Here is an 18,953-nt window from a genome sequence, read left to right on the forward strand (position 1 = left end):
CATCTCCAACTTTGTATGACAGATATGAGGCTGGCTCCAAAAGGTGTGCGGGCACCACTACAAATTGAAAGGAGAAACGATACTACAACCAATAATACTTGTTTTGTGCACATTTTCTCCCTCATTCCACCGTTCTAAACAATTAGTGAAGTGATGATTCATGATTCTAGTACAACTGAACCATTGATTTAAGGGTATAATTCTTCTATCTGCAATTGGAAGAACTTTCTTTTCAACAGCGGAGCTAGGCGGTTCAACACGTAAAGAGAGGAAAAGCCTCGAAGAGTTGACGGCAACCTCATGACCCAGTTTCCTAAACTGACGAGACCAAAGAGTATAGAGAATGTTCTTGTGCACGTGATCGTCATGGAGAAGTTGATCGTCATGAAGAAGGTTCCCGTGCTTCATTCACTATGCGTGCTCTTGAATGGTCGTCCATGGTGGAGTCAGAATAGCTTTCTCGGGGAGAATGAATGACAACGATTGTTTGTAAGCAATCTCGATGGCGTTCCTCTTCTCGGCGGCGTGTGTGGGTCTTGTGAGTAGCCAGGTCAGATGGGTGCCCTGTCTTGTGCACGTTGTAACTGGTTTTAGCCCGATCATCAGTAAATTGACTGGGCGACTTTATTTTCCGCCGCCTTGAGTTAATACTATATCTTACATTGTAAACAAACATTATTCATTTCTATGGTGTTTTTGACGTTGCCCCTTCATTTAATTGTTGTAATAATTTTTGCGGGTGTAATTATTTGTAATATAGTATAAAGACTATAATTATCAAACTAAGTATGGAGAGTTACCGCGCACTTGCACGGCTAATGATTTGATACCACATTCATCTGAATTATTAGGCTAGAACACAAACAAGTAGTGCACGTGCTTTAAAGCGTGCATGTTCTCTCTTCCCTCGGCTTCCCTTGGGTATTGAAGAGGCCTTACAGGGTGGAGAAGCTGGGACGCTACCGGGGGCGAGTAGCTGGTGTAGGAGCGGCGGGAAGTGGGGTCGGCGACATGTAGGGCGAGAATGACAGGGACACATGGGCTCGTTGACAGATGAGGAGACACTTGGTGGGCCATGGGCGGAGGGGATGGAAGATGAAAACTTTATCTGGAGGGGCCACCCTGGGTACGACATGCAGAAGTTTCCCCATGTGGTGTTTAGGTTACCCGCTGCTGAACTGCATTTTAGGCAACGGGTTGCTAGGTACCCAGAAATAGGTACCCTGTGTGAGGGAGTGGTGCAGGCCATACCCACATTTGCTATGTCTGTCTTCTACTTGACCAAGACCCTGTGTGAGGAGATTAGTGCCATGATTGCTCGGTACTGGTGGAGTCAACAGGACAATGAGAACAAGATTCACTGGGTGGGCTGGCAGAAACTCACACGGTCCAAAGGGAGAGGAGGGCTCGGCTTTCGGGATATTCATGATTTCAACATTGCCATGCTTGCCCGCCAGGTGTGGAGACTGATCCAAGAACCGGAGAGCCTTTGTGCTCAGCTCATGAAGGCCCAATATTACCCAAACAGCTCTGTTCTGGAGGCGGGGGAGACTGCAAACATGTCCTATGCATGGCGGAGTATTACCCATGGCATTGAGCTGATTAAGCAAGGTGTTATATGGAGGGTAGGCGACGGGGTGAGTATTAGGATATGGGAAGACCCCTGGATCCCGAGAGCCTGGTCACGCAAAGTTACCACACCGAGAGGGGGCAGCTTGCTAACCAGAGTCTCAGAGCTAATTGACCCCGGCACGGGCGAATGGGACGTTGAGTTAGTACGGGATACTTTTTGGGAGGAGGATGCAACCTTGATACTCCAGATGCCTCTGCGGGATGGTGCTGTGGATTTTATGGCCTGGCATTTTGACCCTAAGGGGCTGTTTTCGGTTAGGCAGGCTTACAAGTTTAAGAGGGCAATCTCTGAGACTGCGGGGGGTGCTGGTGGGGCGCCCCAAACTGAGGCTGGCAACCTGAATGATGGAGGACATGACAAATGGAAGAGGATCTGGCGTATGCCTTGCCCGGGGAAAATCAAACACTTCATCTGGAGGATGGTGCACAATACCCTAGCCACCAAGGATATCCTACGCAGGAGGGGCATGACCATCCAGGATCATAAATGCTTCCTATGCAATTCCCGGAATGAATCCGGCAAACATCTCTTTGTGGAGTGCCATGAAATCAAGCAAGTATGACGTGCTCTTAGCCTGGAGCACGTTCGACAGCGACTTGATGTGTGTGAATCCGTGGATGCAACAATGGACAGCTTGTGGCAGATTCCGGAGAAGGGTCGTATGCTGATTGTCGTCATGTGGTGGCAATGGTGGACGCAGAGGAACAAAGTGAGGGAAGGCGAGAAGCCCATGGAGCATGGCCATTTTGCTTGTAGAGCTGCATGCACGACCGAGGAATACCAGGGTTATTTCAGCAAAAATGCCAAACCTCATGCTACGCCACCGCGCTGGCTTCCCCTGCCGGCCGACGTGCTCAAAATTAATGTGGATGGAGCCCACGTCACAGGTGCGCAATCTGGCGCATGGGGGGTGATAGTCTGCGACAGTGACGGGACGGTGGTGGCGGCTCGTGCAGGGCGAGCTGACCATGTGGCGGATGCTTTTGGCGCCGAACTGCTAGCGGTGGAAAAGGCCTTGGACGTTGCTGCTGAGCTCGGCGCGGTGCATCTGATCGTCGAGACTGATGCTCTCCTGGTGGAACAAGCGCTCAACAGCATGAATGAAACTAGTGTATAATACTGCCTTCCTAATGCATAGTATCATATATTAGTATCATGTAGTACTTTATTTATTAACAAGTATGACACATAATAGCATAACATTTATTATGATACGGTATCATGATATAATACTCAACCCTTTCTTTCTTCCTTTCTTTCTTCATTTATTCTATGACAGATCATTAAATTTGTCAACTTGACACGCAAGATACTAGCTATAATAATCTCATCACGACCAGCCAAACGATAGCTCCCTCGCTGATCAAGCCCTTTCTCTTGCACGTGCGTACGTAAGAGTGTTTACGTCAGTCCTACGTACGCACCTCCCCCTTGTGAATATGATGATTTAATCTTGTTTGGTGGACTAGTTGACCGCACGTTGGCTTAGCTTATTATTTTCTTTTGAAGGAGCCAGCTGCTAACGCGGGATGCCCGCTGCGCCTCCACGTTTCTGCTTCCTTTCGTCGCACGAAACCTCAACACATATATTATGTACCATCGTCAGAGAGAGCTGATAGCAACGAAGATCGATCGAGTCCTGGCTTGCCTCCTGGGACTGCTAGCAGCAAAGAAGTTGGAGTTCCCAGGGTGCAAGTCAACCGCCGACGGCCAAGCCACCGCCCCGACCATGTGCGACACCGTCGTGATCACGGTCGCCGCCGACAACTCTCTCATCGGCAAGAGCCGCGCCAACCCATGGCCTGGCATCCGCAAGGTACGCATCTCCCAAATCTTCCGTAGGGCGATGTAGAATGCTTTGTTCACCGGTTAATCCTCGTGATGGTTGGCACTTGGCAGGTGCTGCAACCAGCCACGCCACCGGCAGATGGGAATGAGAGCGTCATGTTCACGTACAGATTCATGGAGGAGCCCACAGTGTCCACCGACGTGCAGGGAACCGAAGCTGAGCCGTGCGCCGGCGGCAGCGCATGCACCAGCACCGACACGGTAGACAGTGCAGTCAACGCGCTATGGACAGACGAGGGATGGACCGCCGACGACTGCCTGCGCACCACCGATCGAGAAGTCCTGCTGTACTATGGCGACGGCTTGGGCCGTGCCGCCGATGTGTGCCAAGAAGCGCAGCTTATGGCCGGTAACTCTGTTATCTACCTCAACGATGAAGGCCCGGTCGAGCGGCTCCTTCAATGGGTTGCAGGTATATGCGGGGGCAGCGGCCATGCCTGCGCCGAAGCGCAAATCATGGCCAATAACCCTTATATCTACCAGAATGGCCTGGTCCATTGGCTCCTCCGGTAGTCTCTCGGCAGTTACGCGCTGTTCAAAGTGATGTTTGAAGGTCAAAGAAATCACAGTTAGAAATCCCCACCGTCCGTTCTTGGGATCCAATATCCAAGCCATGGAGGACAATCAAGAGCCAGCTGTGGAAATGCTTCGAGTCTCATCAGGTGAGGTCAATCACAGAACACGTCTGCCTAAATCCCAATGTTTATGTCCTAGCAAATCCTCGCCTTCACAGCCTCCTTGATTTCTCCTTTTCTTTTCATTGTAAATGAGCATCGTCCATTTTCCTTTATATTTCTGGAGTTGCCGCTGCTTCGACTTTGTAAGTTTTATGACTGGTGTATTTCTTTGTAATCTAGTGGAAAGATATGTGATTGTGTAAATGTGTAATTTATCGGTCACTGAATGTATGATAATCCAGATGTTTGTAATAACTATATACTCCCTCCATTCCAAAATATAGTGCGTCCGCGCTTCCCGAGGTCGAACTTTGACCATAAATTTAACGAACGAGACCGACTGCGGCGGGTGAAAAAATTACATAATTAAAAACTTCTTTCGAATACGAATTCACTGATATAATTTTTGCTCCCGCCGCAATCGGTCTTGGTAGTTAAATTTACGGTCAAAGTTGAAGCACGGAGATAGAGGAAGCACTACATTGTGGAATGGAGGGAGTATCTAATAATATTTTTACCTTTCGTTGAGGAACATGTATATCCCAATAATAATCGGATAAACAAGCAAAACATAGTTAGCAAGCAAATTAGTGGACTTCAAAATTTGTGCAAAACATGAAACTAAGACCAAACAAACCAATAGAAGACTCCAGTTTTAGAAAATCAAAATTTAGTCTTTTGAATTTCCGCTCTAACAAGATTAGGACACAAGTCACATTCAATCTCGCCCTGAAAGGACACCGGCGCGTGAAGCAGTAGCAAATAAATAGTATTTGCACATGGGCCGGGACATCACGCCGAGCATCACAAGGAGATTCAGAAAAACAAGGATCCACGTCATAGTTTCATTCTGTCGAAAGGAGCTAATCGACGATCCGATCTCATTTTTTTTCAAATACAATGCTGAATAATTATATAGTTGACTTGAGTGTGAATAATACAGACAATCTTAACTAGTGGTTTTTAATTAGATATGGCTGGGCATCTCAAATTTTCTATGACCCATATGTGGCTGGCTCCAAAAGGTGTGCGGGCACCACTTTAAACTGAAAGGACAAATAATACAACAAACTAAGCTTGTTTTGTGCACATTTATGTCCCTCATTCCATTATTCTAAACAATTAATAAAGTGATGATACAAAAATGTAGTTCAATCGTACCTTCGATCTAAGAGCATACCGGAAGCAACTTTTTTCTTTTCAACGGCGGAGCTAAGCGGTTGAACACGTGGAGGAAGGTAAATCCTCGAAGATAATCGTATGACTCAGTTTCCTAAACTGATGTGACCAAAGAGGATAGTTATCTTAAATGTACTTGCAGGTGATCGTCATGGAGAGGGTTCCCATGCTTCGTTCGGTCTACATCTTCTTGGTTGGTCGTCAGCAGTGGAGCCGAAGTCGCCTGTTTTCAGAAATATACGACAATGATAGTATGTAGGCAATCTCGACGGTGTTCCTCTTTTTGGTGGTTTGTGTGTGGGTCTTGTGAGTAGTCAGATCGGATGGGTGCCCTGTCTTGTGCATGTGTTGTAACCGTTTTCTCTAAATTGACCAAGCAACTTTATTTCCGCCGCCTTGAGTTAACGTTGTTATTTTTACACTATATATAAATATTTTTCATTTTCATGGTATTTTTGGCGTTGCCAATTCATTAATTTGTGTAATTTGCTGCTAAAATAATTCAAACCTGTTATAAAATTTCATCAGAAATACAAAGCATGTCAAACATAATAAAAGTACATCGGGATCTCTATACCACTGAGCGGCCCATAGCGACGTCAGAACGAGCCACCGAGAGCCAATGTCTCCACTCCCCTATCGGAGCAGACTTGACCATGTCGATGACAGTCCTGAAGGCTTCGTGTGCGTGCCCCTAGCGACTAGCTCCCTGGAGTTGCAATCATCGCCGTTGAACCCTTGAGTAGTTTTGAGGCAAATGACACTAGATCTGGCCACCACGCACGGACGATGAGAAACCCCAACCTTGATGCCCCAACAGGACGGTAGGAATTTATGCCAGGTTGAGTCACTTGAGGTCCATTGTATTTTAAGTAAAACAAGGCGAACATGGAGACAAATCCATGACGTAATTTTAAAACCGGACCGGACCGCTAGTCGGACCCGAAAGCTCGGAACCGATGGCCTCGGTGGTTTATTAAGCATCTGCGGTTCTACAATTGGACCGGGGCCGGTTGAACCAGCCATTTTTTTTTCTAGAAACTAGGCGATAAACCGGAGCTGTTGAACCAAAAAAAGGTTGGGCTAGTGGAAAATGTATATTCGTCTCATGTGCCCCACAGGGTCAAGCCGAGGTGCTTAAATCTGCCCAATAAGCAACTTGTCCAGCCTTGGTTGTTGTAAAAATGACATAAATATTCCTAATTGACCTTTATTTCGTAAAATCTTGTTATATTAAACCAGCGTTGAATCGAATGAACCTGGCAGTCTGATCGATAAAAACCTGAACCACACGACTCATCAGTTCGGTCACCGGTCCGATTTTCTAAACTATAATCTATGGTAGAGAACTATTACAATAATATTACATTTAGTTTGGGACCTAGCTAGTTATTCCTTGCTTCCTGATGCGAGAATACACCCTGGTCATGTTGAACTCAGGTGGCGAATCTACTAGGGCGGCTTGCTTTAACAGGTTTGAGCCCCACGTCCAACACTGTAAAATTAATTTTTACTACTAGTCTCAAGGCCCAACCTAGCCACTTGCTAGCCCAAGCCAACACATGTTCGCACTACACAGGCAGCCCAGCCCCCACTCCATTTTTTTCTAGATTCGCCACTGTTGAACTCCTAGGGCAGATGATAATGGGGCAATCGTTCTCCACCATTGACTGTTGGTGGGACTTTGAAGTTGCATTGATTGTCTGCGTTTTTCCAACCCCTTAAAAAGCTGGCTCCACACGTATAATTTAATGCATTCTCATTTGTGAAAATGCATGCAAATTACAATGTATGAAGACTAATTTCATGCAATCTTCACAGTTCACACTGTGGCTACTGTTGTTTCCCAACACAGATTTTGACAGGGATATCGGTAAAACGAAAATAGAGAAAGGACAACAGGCACACTAGTTGGCTGGAGCATCGAGCAATTGATTGATTTTAAATAGAGCTTTTTTGCGTGGGATATAGGGTTTTGGGTTTTAAATAGAGCTGTAAAAGGAAGTTACTCCTTGTACTGTATGTGCAGAAGTCGTTTTCGCCAATGCTCCCTGGGATCATCAATCAGGTATATTTTCTTATCTTCTAGTAATTCATTTATAATATGATAATACAGCAACATGAAGTTGTACAGGTGGTACATATGTGAAGATTTCCAACCCCATGTACAGGTCACACGTATGTGAGTAATATGGTAAAAAAAACTACAGTTGTATTTCTTTGTAATCGTGTAGTAGCTCTCTAATTTATGTGTAAATGGTTGTGTGTTCTCGATGTTTGGAACAATTATGTATTGTTGTCTTGCTAATTAATGATACGACGCAGAATAATTAGGACATTGAATAATTAGGAAGTTGAATTGAGTGAATTCAAAATAGAGGCAATCTTAAGTAGTGATTTTTAATTAGATCAGGCTGGGCATCTCCAATTTTGTATGACACATATGTGGTTGGTTCCAAAAGGTGCGCGGGCACCAATTAAAACTGAGAGGAGAATTACCACAACCAACTAAACATGCTTTGTGCACATTTTTCTCCCTCATTCCACCGTTCTAGACTATTAATGAAGTGATGATACATGATTCTAGTAGTACAACCCAACCGTTCATTTAAGGGAATAATTCTCCTGCTTGCAACAGGAAGAGCCTTTTTCTTTTCAACAGCGGAGCTTAGCGGTTCAACACGAGAAGAGAGGCAAAGCCTCAAAGAGTTGACGGTTGCTAAACTAACGAGATCGAAGAGTATACATCTTTTTTTTACGGAAAAACTTTTACTCTATTCATCTTCAATCATGGCAGTACAACGAACACCAGAAATAAAAATTACATCCAGATCCGTAGACCACCTAGCTACGACTACAAGCACTGAAGTGAGCCGAAGGCGCGCCGCCGTCATCGCCCCTCCATCGCCGGAGTCGGGCACAACTTGTTGTAGTAGACAGTCGGGAAGTCGTCGTGCTAAGGCCCCATAGGACCAGCACCCCAGAACAGCAACCGCCGCCGATGAAAAATAACGTAGATCGAAAGTATCCAAACCGAAGACACACAAACGTAGACGAACAACGACGAGATCCGAGCAAATCCACCAAAGATAAATCTGCCGGAGACACACCTCCACACGCCCACCAACGATGCTAGACACACCACCGGAAAGGAGGCTAGGCGGGGAGACCTTTATTCCATCTGCAGGGAGCCGCCGCCGTCTCACCTTCTTGAGCAGGACACAAACCCTAGCAAGTTTGAAAAAAAACGAGTAAAAATGAAGCCCTCCTGCCGGCCCATGCCAGGATCCAACATGCCTCCATGGCCCTAGGGCCATCGGAGATGAGGCGGACCTGCGCTGGCGCCGTCGGGAGGCACGAACCCTAACTTTCCTTTTTGGAGGAGGAGGTGGCAGCTGCTTGTGTCGTAGGGTGTTGAGGGCGTCCCACGAATAGTATACATCTTGATATGAATGCGTAGCTGATCGTCATGTAAGAAGGTTCCCGTGCTTCGTTTGGTCTGTGGACTCTTGGTTGGTCATCTGTGGTTGAGTCAGAGTCGCTTACTCAGGGAGAAGTGTTGATGATGACAGTTTGTAAGCAATGTTGATGGTATTCCTCTTTTCGACAGTGTGTGTGGGTCCTATGAGTAGCCAGGTCAGACTGGTGCCCTGTCTTGTGTGCGTGTTGTAATGGTTTTCGTCCTTTTTTTGTAAATTGACTGGGAAACTTTAGTTATAACTGTTTTTACATTGTAAAAATTTCATTCATTTTTATGTTATTTTTAGTGTCGGCGCTTCATTAATTTATGTAATATTTTTTTCGGATGCAATTCTTTGTATTCTAGTGGAAAAGGCTATTATTACCATACTAAGTAAGCAGAGTGACCACGCACTTGAACAGCTAATGATTTGATACTACATTCGTCTGAATTTATGGGTTAGCAGGCAAACAAGCATTGTCGAGACATGGAGAGTAGGGATGGCAGGGAAGCGGGTTTGTAGAGAAAAGCCTTATGTTTCATGGGCTTCCAGCTTCCCGCCGCCTTGAGTTAGTAGAGTTGTCAAAAGATTTCCCACTGTAAATAAACAATAGAGACAATATGTAGTAGTCTCTATGATATTTTTGCTTTTGTCGCTTCATGTTTTCAAATACAATGCTGAATAATTATGTAGTACTAGTTCGCAAAAAGAAGAAGGCTATATTTTTTTTAAGAACTAGGAAAATACAGCCCGAGACATGCAGCATGTGACACCCTACACTTCCTTGATATAGCGAGCCTCTAGTTAAGACTAAGGCTGTGCCATTGACTGTTGGCGCAAAGTAGTTGGGACTTTGGAGCTGCATCAATTGTGTGCGCATTTCAACCCCTTAGAAAGCCGGCTCCACATGCATGAATGGATGTATATCGGCAAACATTAAATTTAATGCATTCTTATTTGACAAAATGCATCCAAATTACAATGTTTAAAGACTAATTACGTGCATTATTCATAGTTTATATGGCTACTGCTGATTTCCAACAGAGATTTTGACAGGGATATCAGTAAAACAAAAACTGAGAAAGGACAGTAAGCACACTAGTTGGCTGGAACTTGATCAATTGGTCCATTTTAAACAGAGAATGTTTTTCATGGAATATAGGGTTTAGGGTTTTAAATATAGCTGTAAAAGAAAGTTACTCATTGTGTGTGTGCGCGCGCAGAAGTCTTCTTCGTACCGCGGTCGACACTCCGTGCAGGATTTTTACACGATGATCATTTTGAGATCGACAAAGTCATCACAAGTGCCTCATAGTCGACGGAAACGTCTCCTCCCATTGAACGCGCATCACCGAATATCCTGAAATGAATCCAGAAAAATGCGAGCACCCGGAGTTAAACCCTGATGGGCTGGGGATAGCATTGTCCTCGTAACCATCCAACCATAGGTTGGTTCGTGTGCGACTCTTGCTTCTATCCATGTATGGTTGGATACATAGCATCGTCCAAAAATCGGCCGAACAACATCGTCCGTATAGCAGAACTCATATGATAATAACACAACCAGCATCCCTCAGGTTTCGAATCATGAAGTTCAACAGCGCGTACGTATATATGTGAAGATTTCCTACGAGAATTAGGCAGCGGACCGTGTCTTGATAATAGCTTCCTTGCTGATGAAGCCTTACTCTTGCGTGCGTACGTAAGAGTGTTGACGCCATAGTCATACGTACCTATCTCCCTCGTCTGAATATGAATGAATGTTGCTTGGTGGACTAGTTGACTGCATGTTGGCTTAGCTTATTTCTAGCATTAGTACGACAGAGCTAGCTGCTAACGCGGGATGCCCGCTGCGCATCCACGTTTCTGCTTCCTTCGATCGCACGAAACCCCAACATATATATGATGTGCCATCGTCAGAGAGAGCTAGTAGTAAAGAAGTTCGATCGATCCCCCACACTGCTAGTAGCAAAGAAGTTCCAGTCCCCAGAGTGCCAGTCAACCATCGACGGCCAGACCGCCGCCAAGACCATGAGCGACACCGCCGTCATCACCGTGGCCGTCGACAACTCTCTCATCCGCAAGAGCCGCACCAACCAATGGCCTGGCGCCCGCAAGGTACGCACCTCCCAAATCTTCCATTCGAGCTTGCGATGTAAAACGCTTTATCCACGAGTTAATCCTCGTTGTTCTTTGGCACTTGCAGGGGCTGCAGACTGGCACACAATCAGCAGATGGGATTGAGAGCGTGATGTTCACGTACCGATTCATGGAGGAGCGGCCGGGCACGTACCGCACTTGTCACGACCGAGACCCGACCACAATGTTCACCGACGTGCAGGAAAGCGAAGCTGGGTTGTCCCATTCAGAACACGATGCAGTCAACGTGCCACACGGAGACGAGGGGCAGACCAGATACGGATTCGCTCGCACCGCCGACCGAGAACTCATGGCGTGTACCCCAGGAGGCAGGGGCAATGCCGTCCTTGCATGCCCTCAAGCACAACTCATGGCCAGTAACCAATGTTTTAAATAGCGGACTATTGCCAAATAGCGGCGGACCTCAAAATCAACTATAACGGAGTTATAGCAGGCTATAGCGGGCTATTTGTACATGGGATCATTTAGCGGCACCCTAGTGAAAAGGCTATATAACGGGCTATAGTGAAGCTATAGCCGGCTATTGAAAACATTGCCAGTAACTCTGTTATCTACCACAACGAACGAAGGAACAACTCATGTCGAGCGGCTCCTTCGGTGGGTTGATGGTATATGCGGGGGCAGCGGCCATGTGGGACACGCTGTCCTACTGGTCAGGAGAATTGCCGAGAGTCACTTTCGGCAAACCTAACTTCACGGCAAACTGCCTTCTTTGCCGTCACAGCCTCACGGCAAAGAGGCACCACACGGCAAACCCTGCAGATGCCGAGAGCCGCTCACGACAAAGAGGAGCCACGTGGCATGCCCATCCGTAGCACGGCTCCGTCAGTTACTGCGTACATTACCGAGAGCCGCCCAACGACACTCGGCAAAGTATATGCCGCATCCTATTTTCTTTTTTATGTGTGTACTTTCTAACTGACATGTGGTCCCACTGGTCACATAAGATTTTCAAATAATTTACTAAATATTTTTGAAAAAAAATGACGATATCTTTGCCGAGAGCTGCTCTCGGCAATTCTCCTGACCAGTAGGACAGCGTGGCCCACATGGCAGCTGACAGTTTACATATCTTTGCCAAGAGCTGGTCTCGGCAATGCTCACCTTCTTTTCCGAGAGTGTCTCTCGGAAAAGGTGTGGGCACAACAGTAGTGTCTCCCAGACGACCAGTTTTCCGAGAGGTGCTCTCGGAAATGGTGTGGCACAACAGTAGTGTCTCCCAGACGACCAGTTTTCCGAGAGGTGCTCTCGGTAGTATATCGTTTTCCGAGTGTTGCTCTCGGAAATCTTTCCCATCCATTCTGCTGTTAAGCTATTTCTTTTCTGATCCCTGCTGATGAAAATAACTACAGTGCAATTTGGAGTAGTCCACACATATATAGGCATAATTTGATCATATATAGACATAATTTGATCTAGTCCACATATATATGCATAATTAGGGATAGTCCACATATTGTCACACACAAGTCGAATGTAGTATCCTAGTAGACGTCACATACAAGTCGCAAATTCATACATATTGTCACTACTTGCAAAATACGTGCACGTCACAATAGAAGTACACTTGGTAGACGTACGTCACACACAAGTCATAAATTCATACATATTGTCACTACTTGCAAAGCACGTATACGTCACAATAGAAGTACACTTGTTCATATATAGATCATCTAGAGGAGGAGAGGCCATCGGGTTAACATTCCGGAGGAGGAGGGGCATCACTTGCACTGCTTCGAGATTGCATAAGAACCTATAAGAGTAGAGTCACGTGAGGGTGGTTCGTCCCTATATAATGAATCTTCTACTCTAGTTTAGATAATGTTCTACCTGTAGTTGATTCTCAAGCAGCTTCAACCTATCGTCCATGACTGCCCGCTCCTTTTCTCTGGACTCCTGCTCAGCCTTCCGCCTTTGCTCCTCTTCAACAGCCCGTTGCTCCATTAAATCCTGTAACATGGCATTAGGCTCATATAGGTTGGAACGGTGCTATTTCGAGGCATGGACATAAATGAAAGGTTAGGATGCTAACCTTGAGACGCGCTATCTCACATGATGTGGCGGTTGGGTGACTCTGTATGGACGGAGTTGAGCTGGTGCTCGACGCGCGTATCTCATGCAGGTGGCGATCGCCCCGTTGCAAAGGAGGTGGCGGCCATGGCCCTTCCCCTCGCCAGCAATGATGAGAAGCTCGGGATCAAGGCACTAGTAGAAAACTGGGCTTTGGTCACAGGGCAATATTCACAATAGTCCCGGTTCACTCACGAACCGGGACTAATGTGAGCATTGGTCCCGGTTCGTGCGGCCAGGGGCCTGCCGGGCCTCGTGGGGGCATTGGTCCCAGTTCGTCCGGACCCTTTGGTCCCGGTTGGTGGGACAAACCGGGACCAATGGGCCACGCTCCTGGCCCACCACCCTTTAGTCCCGGTTCATACCACAAACCGGGACTAAAGGGCTGGTCCTAGTTGCGGCCAGTGTTTAGTCCCACCTCGCAAACCGAAGGGCGCTCACACCAGTTTATAAGCCTGTCCCTCTCTGCCTTGTTGAGCTCCTCTCAAAGTGAAAATAGATGCCCTTATACAGGGAATTTGACCTAAATTCACAGTAAATTTCTTTGAATTTCATAGAAATTTATTATGAATTTAGGTTGAATTTTCTCTATAGGCGCATCTATGTTCATTTTTTTATAGTAAATAAAAATAAATAAACCTTAATAAAATAAAATAAAATAAACTATAGTAACTAAAATAACTAAACCTTAATAAATTAAATAAAAATAGCAGCAGTAAAATAAATAAAAATAAAATAATTAAAGTAAAATACATAAGTAATTAGAAATAAAATAAATAAGTTTTTTGTTGTAAATGTTACTATACCTTCCATCGGTGTATTGCCGTCTGTATTTATTTTCATAATTCATTTAGAGTTTTACAAACTCTATCCCATTGCATAAGGCATCTTGCAAGAAGGTTGTTCATAAGAGAACTTTTTATGCTCGATGTTATGAATAACACAAGGGCCATACTTTCATTATGAATGAGATGTATGTTATGAATATTGATAATAATACAATACCTCCGGGTTTACTTTCATAATTCATTTTAGAGTTTCATACACTCTAGCCCATTGCATAATGTTTGTTGCAAAAGAGTTGTTCAAAAAAACAACAATTGTTGTTAAGTATTATGAATAACATAAGGGCCATACTTCCATCATCGATGGGACGTATGTTATGAATATTGAGGGTAATATGATACATCCATAACACTGACGCTAAATGTCACAAGACTAAAAGAATACCACACAAGTGTGGCACTACATTTGGTCACATTGGAGAAACCCGCATGGAAAATTCCATTATGATGGATTTTGAAGTCTTTTTGATTTTGAATCATCTGACACTTGCAACTTTCCTCCGAAAAGTGAAGTGACTAAAATACCATTCACAGGCCATAAGGAACGAACAACAAACGTATTAGTGATCATACATTTGATGTGTGTAGTCCGATAAGTGTTGTTAGTGGTGGATTTATTTATCTTCAGAAATGACTCAAGTAGATATATGGATATTTACTTGATGAGACATAAGTCTGGATCTTTTGAAATCATTCGAAAGGTTCTCAAAAATGAAGTAGAAGTTATTGTAACAAGAAAATTATGTTTCTGCAATTTGATTGCACAAAGGAATATTTGAGTTACATGTTTAGCGAATGTCTGATGAGTTGTGAAAGGGGTTTCATAAACTTGCACCTCCCGGAACACCACTGCAAGTGGAAAGTCCGTGGAGATGTAATCAAACCATTTATGACATGGTAAGGTCAAAGATGACATAAATAAATTTGCCATTATCCCTTTTAAAGTGATGCTTTAGAGACTGCGGCTTTTACACTGAAAAGGGCTACATCGGGTCTCTTGAAATGAAGCCATGGTATGGTACGCCCAACCATGTTATATCTTTTCTTAACATTTGGAATATGGGGCTTGTGTAAAAGGTTACAAACCTATTCCAAATCAGACAAGTGCTACTTTGTAGGTTATACCAAAATGTTGGGTATTCCTCCCTCACTATACCGAGGCAAATAGTTTTGCCGCGAAACGGTGTGCTTTTAAAGAGAATGGTTCTTTCCAAAAGGTGAGTGGGAGAATAGTGCAACTCGACGAGATAAACAGTATCTTCATCAGATCAAAGGAAAGAGACCTTGGAAGAAATTCCAGAGTTTCCTACTGCGACTGATACAGAAGTCTCTACAATAAAATGTATGAACTTCGGTCGAACTTGCAGCTGAACCACGTAGGCAAGGCTCGTGCAAACCTCTCAGGTGCGCAAACGAGATATTGTTGTTAGACAACATTATACCTACGATACACAAGGAAGCGTTGATGGGCCCTGACTCCGGAATTGGCTAAATGCCAATACAACCCGAGTTAGTTTCCATATAAGTGATTCAAGATTAAAACCTTGATACACCTTTCGGAAGACTTAGAGTCTAACAAATATTTATGGAACTTAAAACTGATACGGATAAAATGTTTTATCCATAAAGCTCGACTTGTTGAAATAATACGATGAGGTTGTTTTCATCGTAGCGATGCTTAAAGTCGGTTCGGGTTGAACTAGCAATTAATACATATTTCAATCATGAGATATGAAACATGGATGATAAAAGGATTTCCATCTGATGGAAATGAAAGCTAGGACTTGTATATGATACAGTCCAAAGTAATTTGTCGATCCAGAGGATGCTAGTAGGTATGCAAACTTCAAAGTTCCAGCAATGGACAGAAGAGAGCAAAATGGAGTTGGAATCTTCGTGTTTTGATGAAATGGTCAAAGGGGTTTTGACTTCATCAATGGGTAACGAAGATGCTTGTAATTCAAGAAAGTAAGTGGGAGCGTAATAATATTTCTAAAAACCTTATGTGCTTGGCACATTGGTAATTGGAAATAAATTTCTTGACACAAATTAGGACTTCATTTGAAAATAGTTTTTCGATGAAGTGCTTAGGCTAAATAGCCTCAATATTAGGCATGATGATCTATGGAGATAGATTTACCTAATGGGGCTAAGCAATGAATACATATTGACAAGATGCTAAAACCTTTTAGCATTTAAAACGCCAAGGAGTGATTCTTGCCAAAGTCACATGGAAAGAGTTTTTGCAAGACGCGGTGTCCCAAAACACTGATGAGTAAAATACATGATGTAGATTCCACACACTTTTGTGTTTGGATTAATCATGTATTCCATGGTATGTAAAACAACCAGATATGTCCGATACTCCCAAGGTGTTGCGGGTATGGATACCAAAGTGATCGAATTACTGATCATGGGACAACAGTGAAAGATGTCACAGAGTACAGAGTAAGTACTGATGACATGGTTTTCTCGCAAGCAGAGATCATGAAGAGTTCGTTGTAAAATGTTACATCGATAGAGTCTTCATCTTTTCTCCATGCGATTTTCGATTTAAATTAAGGGTTTTGTGTAACACACAATGTGGTGGCACAGTTAGTTGGAATTTGTTCAAACTAGTTACTGTGGCGAATTCTATAACAAGGGCTAAGTATGTTGACGCTTTAGAAGCGACAAAGAAGATGTTGAATCATATAGTTCATTCATGAACTTAGTATAGTTCCAAGATGGCTTTTGACAATGGGACACTACTGCAGGTAGTTGCTCCATAACTCAGTCTGAGGAATCCAGGTTCGACCTGTGATTCACATACATACAAAGCCAAGTCCACACAAAATATGAATTTTGTGAAAACGTGAAAACGCGAGGACATGCAAAGATACACACGGAACTGAAGTCGTCAGATCCGTTGGACATCAGGCTATACCACAAGCGAAGCATATTTACACCGGTGTGCCACAGGTGTGAAGTGCATTAGCATAAGCTAGATTATTGACTCTAGTGCAAGTGGGAGTCTGTAGGAGATATGCCCTAGAGGCAATAATAAATGATATTATTTATCTCCGAGTTCATAATTATGTTTATGTTCCATGCTATAACTGCAATGATTCTCGAGTCTGCAATATCCACGAGGCTCGGAGGAAGACTCAAATGCACGTGTGGAATAATAAACGGTAAGAAGTATTCCTAGTCTGGCCTCTAAGACTAGCTCAAGTGTTGCATGATGATTCTGTTTTCCTGGTCATGGGCATGTCTATGCCAGCAACTTTGAGGGCACAATGTTAAGAGAACATTTGTGTTGAATCGACCCGGATTGATGTGATGCTATGAGATTCACTCGTCACAAGTTTATTGGTACATAACACAGAGATGGTTAACGTTTGCATGATTCCTTAGACCATGAGAGTATCGAGTTTCTTCATGCTTGCTTCATGAACTTTGGGGTTTGTTAAACGTCATCCGTAAATGGGTGGCTATTACGGCGGCTTACGGGTTCATGGAAAAGTGTGTCAAGTAACTTGATAGCTCAAGATTGGGATTTGCTCCTCCGACGATGGAGAGATATCTCTGGGCCCTCTCAGTGTTACGGTATCCATCATCGTCTGGCCAGACACTTTGTGATTTGATCACGGGGATGCCGGAACACGATAACGAGAAAAGAGAACAATACCGGTAACGAGGTAACTAGCATAGTGGACAAGTCGTTGATCCACGGGAATGCCAACATGTCTCACCTCGGGTATTTGTAACATATCGCGAAGCAACAGGAATAGCACACGGCAACTGGAGGTTCACTCGAATATTTATTCGTGTGGGTATAGGGGTCAATATGGGTGTCCACGGCTCCGATGTTGATCATTGATCGGAAGGGGTTCCGGGTCATGTCTATACTTCACCGAACCTATAGGGTCACACGCTTAAGGGTCATCTATCTGCTGAATACTAGACAGGGAGTCTGAGAGAAAATCACCGAAAAAGTTTCGGACACCGAAAAGTTTCGGACAGCGGAATCGTACCGCAGAGAGAGGTCATCGGATAAGTTTCGATGATACCGAAAAGTTGTTTCGGGATACACCATTAAGTCAAATTGGTTTCGGCACATGCCTGATAATTCTTGGAGGATGCCAGAATCATTCTGGAAGCTTTTTGGAATTTTCTGAGATAAAAACCGGAAATGTTCCGGAGCTGCCGGAGCCACTTCAGATGCGTTTCGCAGATGAAAATCACTAAAACCGGAATTGTTTCGGAACGCGTTGAAAATCATTTTAGTGGGTACTGGAAATGTTCTTAGCCCACATAAATATTTTCTGTTCGATCAGACGCTAAAAAATGTCGTCGTGAATAGTAAAAATCAGCTTTATGGTTACTTTATGGAAAGCCACCTTTTGGGGCTTTGCTCCAAAAGATCTTGGGGATGACATGGATGGATAGGAGCCATTTTTTGGGCCCCTCATGGGGGTGTGGCCGGCCACATGGGGTATCCCACCTTGAGGACCCTCTTGTTCCTTGGTTTCACTCCTAGGTCCTTGTGGAAGGACTTCATTCATGTGCATTTTGATTTTTTTGTGAAACTACCCTACCCCCTTGGGATTTCCTATAAATAGAGGTGGAGGGGCAGCCCTCCACACTCATCCCTTGCTCTCATATACATGCCATGCATTATCTGGCTTCTTCTCTCCCTCCCACGAAAAGAGTTTCGTAGAGCCGTAAGGCTGTCTGGGTTCCGGCAGGAACTAGTTCTGGACGGCGAAGCCCTGCCGGATAGATGACACCGTATGTGTGCAACTCTGTAGAGAGATCGTAGTTTCGGTCTTAGTTCGTGAGTGCCTCCCGAAGGGCTGTCCGTGTGACCGTCCGAGTTTCGAAGGTCCTCCCGAAGGGCTGTCCGAGTGACCATTCGAGTTTCGAAGGTCCTCTCGAAGGGCTGTCCGCGACACCGTCCGGGGGCTGTTCGACCGCCTCCCAGAGGGCTGTCTGAGGAGCAGATGAGGGTATACATCCTCGCGGTTGGGAGGTTGTAAATCCTAGCTGCGGGGATCTGCACCGCCGATCGTCATCGACTCTACTTCCCGCTGCGCTA

At 44.7% G+C, this 18,953-nt stretch overlaps 2 protein-coding genes across 2 annotated transcripts; both read left to right on the forward strand.

The window, feature by feature from the left end:
* Window positions 1–3,265: 3,265 nt before the first annotated feature.
* Window positions 3,266–4,624, forward strand: LOC123163121 (uncharacterized). Its single transcript, XM_044580882.1, has 2 exons — window positions 3,266–3,449; window positions 3,533–4,624. Exons 1-2 carry the CDS (start codon window positions 3,363–3,365, stop codon window positions 3,992–3,994), a joined length of 549 nt encoding a protein of 182 aa, XP_044436817.1. The 5' UTR covers window positions 3,266–3,362; the 3' UTR covers window positions 3,995–4,624.
* A 6,135-nt stretch (window positions 4,625–10,759) lies between these two features.
* On the forward strand, window positions 10,760–11,433 carry LOC123163127 (uncharacterized). Its single transcript, XM_044580893.1, has 2 exons — window positions 10,760–10,916; window positions 11,005–11,433. The coding sequence occupies exons 1-2, from the start codon at window positions 10,830–10,832 to the stop codon at window positions 11,332–11,334; spliced, it is 417 nt and encodes a 138-aa protein (XP_044436828.1). The 5' UTR covers window positions 10,760–10,829; the 3' UTR covers window positions 11,335–11,433.
* Window positions 11,434–18,953: the final 7,520 nt, after the last annotated feature.

Source organism: Triticum aestivum, chromosome 1D, assembly GCF_018294505.1.
Source record: "Triticum aestivum cultivar Chinese Spring chromosome 1D, IWGSC CS RefSeq v2.1, whole genome shotgun sequence".
Classification (NCBI taxonomy): domain Eukaryota; kingdom Viridiplantae; phylum Streptophyta; class Magnoliopsida; order Poales; family Poaceae; genus Triticum; species Triticum aestivum.